General features: G+C 35.6%; 1 protein-coding gene across 3 annotated transcripts in view; it reads left to right on the forward strand.

Moving 5' to 3' along the window:
- Positions 1-5,553: 5,553 nt before the first annotated feature.
- The window catches only part of SYCP2 (synaptonemal complex protein 2), a 62,418-nt gene continuing 60,051 nt past the window's right edge, over positions 5,554-7,920 (forward strand). For all 3 annotated transcript variants that reach the window (XM_045296963.1, XM_045296964.1, XM_045296965.1), the window contains exons 1-2: positions 5,554-5,652; positions 6,372-6,396. In XM_045296963.1, the coding sequence (XP_045152898.1) occupies positions 5,623-5,652; positions 6,372-6,396 (55 nt within the window). In that variant the 5' untranslated portion in view covers positions 5,554-5,622. The remainder of the gene's footprint in view (positions 5,653-6,371; positions 6,397-7,920) is intronic.

A 7,920-nucleotide genomic window follows, 5' to 3' on the forward strand; every position in this document is an offset into this window, starting at 1 on the left:
CCTATTTTTTACCACAAAAGCTGCATAAAATGCTGAAAAACTCGGCTTATAAATGAATATAAATGGTAAGGAAAGAAATAAAGAAATCAGAAAGATAAAGGATTTTTAAAAGAGGGAAAGGGAATGAACATGAAAAAAAAAAGAAAAAAACTGGGGAGGAGAGGGCACTTGATATGGGTCAGCACTATCTACCTACCAACCAAGAAGCTCACAGGAGTCAGGAGGGGACAGAAATGGGGGGGATCCCCAATTCTAGATACAGCTCTTGTTGACATGTATGTTGTCTGGGGTCAGGGGACCTATTCCGAAAGTAATTTTTTCCTCCTCAGATGGCGGCTGAGGTAAGGGTGCTTATGTTTAGAAGTAATTCTTTTGGGTCAAGAGGGCAGCTGGTTATGGATGGAGGTCTTATTTGTTAAGGGGTGGCCAGGGACCAGGCACTGTGTGCTCCCCTGGTCTGATGAGGGGGAAGTTCACAATCCTCCAGAAACACAGTTGGTGCATGGTGCACCCAGAGCTCAATCCACAAAGCTGTAGCTCCAACCTCAGGCAGAGCAGGGACTGGGTGGGGATGGAGGGTCACTGCGAGGTGGGTGAAGGTGGGGTTGGCCACACTTCCAGTCACAAAAGAGGATCCCTTTCTCGGCATAGCCACTGGTGTGCATTTGTGAAAGTCAGGCTGCGGTCTGTACAAGATGGCACCACTCGCTGCGTCAAGCTGGCAGCAGTAGGTCAGGCTGTCTTCTTTATGGTCTCTCGTGTCTGTTGTGTAGAGTCTGTGAGGCTTGTCTGCCTAGTTTGCCAGCGTGGTTGAAGTCCTTAGGACTTTTAGCACTAATTTCAGTAATACAGAAAAAGAAGGGGCGTGAATGAACAGTCTTCATGGTTTCTTGTGGAGACATTTTAAGCCAGAATAAAGTGAGCCATTTGATAAATAGGCATGAAAACTGTCCATTGGAGATTATGAAGAAATGAAACTTCTTGTCCTTGACATAAGCAACAGTATAATAGATGTATAAAGATTTTTTAATTGTAAAAATATAGGACAGATATTAAGGTACACAAATTATGTTTTCTTTTAAAGGTGCTTGCTTTAGTCTCCTGTTTTTAAATGAACCCAAAATGCCGATAAGACCAGATGTCCAGGTATGTAGCCCTACACCAGCGGTTCTCAACCTATGGGTTGCAACCCCTTTGGGGATCTAAAGACCCTTTCACACAGGTCGCCCTGTGAAATTCATAACAGTAGCAAAATGACAGTTATGAAGTAGCAACAAAAATAATTTTATGGTTGGGAGGTCACCACAACATGAGAAACTGTATTAAAGGTCATGGAATTAGGAAGGTTGAGAACTACTGCCCGAGACCAAGAGGAAATAATGCAATTTTAATTTTTAAAATCACTTTTGTGTTGTTTAACTTACACTTCTTTTAATTTTAGTAATGACAACTTACATGATTTCGTCTACAGGGGTCATGAAAAAATTTCCCTTTATTTAACATGTTTTCAGAAAGATATACTAAGAATATGTAACAAACATTAGCGATGTAGGTTCTATGCATTGCTTACATGTAAATACAGATTTGTGTATATAAAAATGGATATTCACATATTGAATTTTTAACATGGCAAGATGCTTGCATTTTAGGTAAAGAGTAAGTTTTATAGACTCTATTTAATACAACGACAATGTGCCACTCCATCTGTTTAGTCTTCAGAGTGTAGTATGAAAATTCCTTATTTTTGAAGTTGTATATTAATAACACAGACACCATATTTTGTAAAAATTACAGGTATTATAAGGATAGTGCTTAAGTTATAATCATTGGTAGATTTTCTAGAAGGATGCTTTTATCTGTCTATTCATTTTCCTCTATTATGGAAACCCTATGAAGAAATTGGTAGTAAGATATGCTAGATATAAGTTGCTGTGATGCTTTAGTTCATTCACCAACAACAATTTCTTGGTTCAGATAATCTGATTTTAGCAATAAAAATTGAAAATATTTTTACTAATGGGAAATTAATGTGCTCAATAAGTTTACTATTTAGCCCTTACTATTGCTAAAAATGAAATCTGTAACATAGTTAACCTAAATTTAAGGTATATAAAAATTAGTGAATTGATGTAAGAGTTTCTGTGTGAAAGCAATTCTTAAATTACTAAATCACATAAGGAAATTACGTTTAGATTTGAATAGCTATATGTGTCATTAATTATCTTTGTTTCATTAATTATCTTTCTCTAGCAGTTGGAAAAATACATCGATGATGCTTTTAGGAAAAATTATTTCAAGCCTTTAAGAACACTTTTACAAATTGATATTTGTGAAGATGTGATGATTAAGTGCAGCAAACAGTTTGTCCATAAGTTGAATGACCTTATGTGCAGGGTAATTGTTCATTTTTTGCTAAATCATTGTTAAAATTATTACATAGTACTTTACTTAAGACCTGAGTGATCATCCTCATTATTACATAAGTAAAGGCTGATTTTTACCATGTGCTTACTTTGCTTTATTTGAGGAGTCTCAGGTAACATATTGGACTACTGTTTTACAGATAAATGTACAAAAAGCTTTGCTAACCTTGGGTTACTGTTACTGTTACCTGAAATGGCAGGGTTTGGGTGGGGATGAGATTTACCTCTCTGAAGTTTAAATAACTTGATCTGTTTTATTTGTTTGTTTGTTTTTAAAGAAACCTTTCAAAAGATTTTTGGTGTTATATAGTCACTATTAGGTGTTTACAAAAACCAGCAAACACCAAAACCAACCCAAACCTGGGTTTGATTTATCCTACCTAAGGCATTTTTGTATGTGAGTAAAAGCTATAATATGCCGTCTTCTCTGGTGCCTGAGATTTTTTTATCCTAGAGAGTACAGTTAACAAAAAAATTTTTTTCTTTTAATTAAATACAGGGCCATTTAAAGAAAGTAAGATAATGGATTAATTGTATAATGGTCCAAGGTTTCTTGCATTTTCACAATTCTATGTTTTTGTCCTGAGTTTGACATTCACTAACTGGTGGCTTTGGGTAAGTTGCTTTTGTAGAAACACAATTTCTTCTTTGGTAATATGATGATGGTGGGAATGGCTACCTTTCAAGAACTTGTGAGGATTATTAGTATATGCAAAGCACTTAGCACAGTGCTTGTTTCCCAATAGCATTATTCTATTACATAGTATTCTGTTCTATATTACTTTGTGTTTGCTAAAGTTTAAACATGTACTTTTGATTCAGGAACTTATAAAAAAGAATATCCAAATCGTTTCAACCATTTTGGTTTCTATTGGAAGATGTGGGAAAAATATCAGTATATTGGGACAAGCCGGACTTCCGACTATGATAAAACAAGGACTAGTCCAAAAGATAAGTATAGAATATGTAACATAGTCATTCATGAGAGGGAAATATAGTAAAAAGGTATATTTCATAATAAAATAGTTCAAACTATTGAAAAATACATTTGGTAGTTGTACATAAAAAATTGAGAACAATGGGAAATCAATGTGCTCAATAAACTTCCACCCAAAGCACAATAAAAGGTTAAATAAATAGATAAAATACACTTTGTGTTATAATGACAAGGATGGTTCAAATATGTTTTATGAATGAGAAAGCCATATGTAATTTCTCCCATTGAAAACATAATGCCAAAAGAGTTTCACATTTAAGTCAAAGTGCCCTTTGTGTTCCACACCTATGAGGACGTTTCCCATCATGTGAATGATAAAATAAAATAAATATTCCTATATTCTGTAGTTTATGTTAGAGATAAAAACCACAAATAAACCATATACAAGCTCTTGATAATCGTGTGGATTTAAAATAGCAAGGCACTTAGGGGGAACCTATCACAATGATGACCCATAACTCACCCCCACCCCTGGCCCCAGGGGGATGAACAACAGAAACGTGGGTGAAGAGAGACAGCAGTTGGTGTAAGATATGAAAACAATCATAATTTATAACTTATAAAGGGGTCACGAGGCAGGGAGGAGGGAGGGAGGAAGGAAGGAAGGGAAAAAGAGCTGATACCAAGGGCTCAAATAGAAAGTAAATTTTTAGAAAATGATGCTGGCAACATATTTACACATATGCTTGATACAATTGATATAATTGATATGTGGAATGTTGTAAGATCTGTAAGAGCCCCCAATAAAATGATTTTTAAAACTTCTTCCTAATAGAAAATAAAATAACAAGACACTCTAATGCCTTGCTTTATTTTCCTATAGAACAGAGTAAAACTGTCCCCATGAGTTTCCGAGACTAACTCTTTACAGAAGTAGAAAGCCCCCTCTTTCTCCCTCAGAGCAGGCTGGTGGTTTTGAACTGCTGACCAATTTTCTTTATAGCTCTTGTTAATCACTGTGTAACATTATTTCTTTTTCTTTTTCATATCACGTAGTCTGTCTCTTACAATAGGATTTGGGGCATTGTATTTTGCCTATTTGATTCACTGATAATATCCTTAGTGCCTGGCACATAGTACCCCAAACCCCCTTCCATCGAGTCAATTCTGATTCACAACAACCCTCTAGGACAGAAAAGGCTGCCTCGGTGGCTGGTTTCCAGGTAGAGAGCTTCACAGAAGCAGCCTGCTATGCCTTTCTCCCGTGGAGGAGCTGAGCTGGAGGTTAGCAGCTACATTGTCAGAATTAATTAGCATAATACCAACACTTTTGAAAGGGTAAAGATGCCAAAAGACTTTAAATTATGATGATAATAGTTTTTGTCTATCAAAACAAATATACTGAAAATAGAAATTTAAAAAGGTAACAAGGTCTCCTACCTGAAACCAAAATTAATTTGTGGTGGTGATAAATTTTTAACCCCTTGGACAGACTAGAACTACTTCAGGCTTTTCCTAGCAATAACCTCAATGGTTACATGTTGCCAGGTGTTTCTCCCATAGAGTCTCTGGGTGGGTTCTAACTGCCAAAATTTGGGTAGCAGTCCAGGACTTTATCATTTGCACCACCGGAACCCTTTTAAAATACCTACTCTCATCTAAACCAAGAAAAAATACGAGCAACAAGATAGAAGCAACAATAAAAGCAAGAAAGATATTTAAGAGGATATGATTTTGACCTCATACTGGAATTTTTATTTTTTATGTAACTTTACTCATAGCTATACTGTTTATATAAGGATAGATGAATATATTCTTTTTTTAATTTTTTTTACTGTCTCCTTTTTTTTTTAAGTCAATTTATTGGGGCTCATACAATTCATCACAATACATAGATCAATTGTGTAAAGCACATCTATACATTTGTTGCCCTCATTATTCCCAAAATTCGCTTTCCTCTTGGGTTCCTGGAATCAGCTCATTTTCCTTTTTCCCCTCCCCTTCCCTTCCTCCTCCCCTCTCCCCCATGCACCCTTCATAATTTATAAATTATTATTGTATCTTATATTACACTGTCCGGCGTCTCCCTTCACCCACCCCTCTGCTGCCCGTCCCCCAGAGAGGAGGTTTATATTCTTAATATTACTAAAATTCAAAGTAACTAACATGTATATTCCTTGCTTTTACATGGTTTCCTGGTTTGAAAAATCTAAAGAGTTCATTTTAAATGGAAGATATTCAAAAGATGAAGCTGTTATAAATATGATAGAAGATTTCTTTGATGTTTTGATGGTAAAAACACATTAATTTATGTGTTAAAGTATGTGCTTATTAACACACACACTCAATATGTGTTCTAGCTATAGGCCTTGACCATAAAAGTCGCTAACAGATTTTTAAATGATTTTACATTGATTAGTTTATTCAGTTTGTAGTAAGCATTTATCCCTATCTTAGTTCTTTAGTGCTGCTATAACAGAAATTATCACCAGTGGATGGTTTTAGCAAATAGAAAATTGTTTTCCCACAGTTTAGGAGACTGTGCAAACCCAGACTGTCAGCTGTCAGGGGGGAAGACTTTCAGTTGTTTGTGGAGGAAAGGCCTTTATTTGAGCTTCTCCTTCTGGGTGATCTTCATGTGTCTTAGCTTCTCTCCTGTTCCACCTCAGCTTGCTGCCTTGTGTTTCATCAACCCAATACTGTATTTCACAAGAGAGTGAAACAAAACGCCCTCTATACAAAAAAAATTTCATTAATGTAACATAACAAAGGTGATCCATTTCCAAATGAGATTATAAACCCAGACATAGAATTTAGGATTTACAACACATATTTTTGAGGGTCGAAGTTCAATTTACAGTGGTCCTGATTAATTTAATTATGTGATCAGTTAATAAATAAAGTTAAACAATTATGTAGTGAGTTAAGATACAGTCTGTTACTTTTGATATTTGCGATGATTCATAATATAATAATAAATTAGAAATTAAACATTATTCATTCTTTTCCAGGTCATACATGATGTCAATGATGAAGGTATGATATTTTATTGAAACAAGTTATTTTTAGAGCTCAAATATAGTTTGTAATTTTAATAATCTAATATAAAACAGAATTTCATAAACTAATAATAGAACTGATTTACATAATTCAGAGATGACCAAGTTTTCTATAAAAGGCCAGAGGGTAAATATTTTAGGCTCTGTGGGCCAAAAGAAAACTCCAAATCAAGTATGTAGGTACTTAATGGTGGCATATGGTGGGTTCTGAGTTGAGCTGCTAACCGCACAAGGGCAAGAGTTCATAACCAACAACTGCTCCAAGGGAGACAGATGAGGCTTTCTGCTCCTGTAAAGATTTTCAGCCTTGCAATCCCACAGGGACAATCTACTCTGTTCTATATGGGCATGATGAACCATAATTGTCTCAATGGCAGTTGGTTTGATTTTTTTTTTACAGTGAAACAAAATTTTGAAAGTTCACAAACAATATGCTACAGTTGAAAATATAAGAAGAAATTACAATTTTTGGAATACAGTCTCTGAAAAGAATGGCATTCTTTTTGAGGGATAACATTTCACTTAATTGGGGTCCAAAGTTATTTACTGATACTGAAATTGATTACAAATGTTTGTTTTATAAAATTCCCACCTTTTAATGAAGGTTTATGTATTTAACGTTTGTGCAGGTACTGCCAAATAGTGATGTAATTTCACAAGAATATGTATTTTAATTCAGCATATTCATCATCTGGAAGGCATTTATAGAATTTTATTAAGTTATTTTGTTAATATTTGCCTTTGAGAATACCACTAAAATTAAAGATGAATTACTTTCAATTGAAGACTTGGTAGAAGCTCCTTGACTGCACAGTTAAATGGATCTTGAAACAGGCAAAATTTTCTTTGCATTTACTTTGAGGTTGAGAAGGTTCCTGGATCTGTAGCTGGAGCTTGGAAAAATCCGTGTGGGAAACTTGCTTAACGTTTTACAGCCTATTATACGGAAGTGTGTCGGCAGCTTGGTGTTATTTGTGAATCAAATAATAGATGTTTCCAAAATGAATTTACTATAATATAAATTTTCTCAATATAAGCTCTAGTTTGCCTTGAAATTTTGGGTTGGATATATTAAACTACTGAAGTCCTCTGCAAAAGCTAATTTCCACAACTGTTCTGTGTTTGATATTAAGGGTTCAGGAAAATTCCAGTCTTGGCCCAGAGTCCAAAATACCACACTCAAACTTTACCAGTTCTAGGTTATCAGCCTGCTGTGTGACAGGGGCAACTCAGGATACCCAGCTTCTGTTTCTGACCAACATTTCCTGACCATGGGTAACGTCATGAGAGTGGATGAAGGTCATGGCCGACACCGCTGGTTCAAATGCAGACGTTTTCTGCTGAGCATGCTGTTCATAATTTAGATAAACAGCTGCCATCACGTTCCTCTATTTGATAGCAGCCCCACGTGTGTTAGGGTAGGACTGTGCTCTGTCACAGGGATTCCAGTGGCTTCTTAGCCCGTTAGACTTGTCTTTGGAGGTCCTGCTGGCTGCACCAG

Source organism: Echinops telfairi, unplaced genomic scaffold (genome assembly GCF_000313985.2).
Source record: "Echinops telfairi isolate 266 unplaced genomic scaffold, ASM31398v2 ScPeMD7_7414;HRSCAF=8452, whole genome shotgun sequence".
NCBI classification, from domain to species: domain Eukaryota; kingdom Metazoa; phylum Chordata; class Mammalia; order Afrosoricida; family Tenrecidae; genus Echinops; species Echinops telfairi.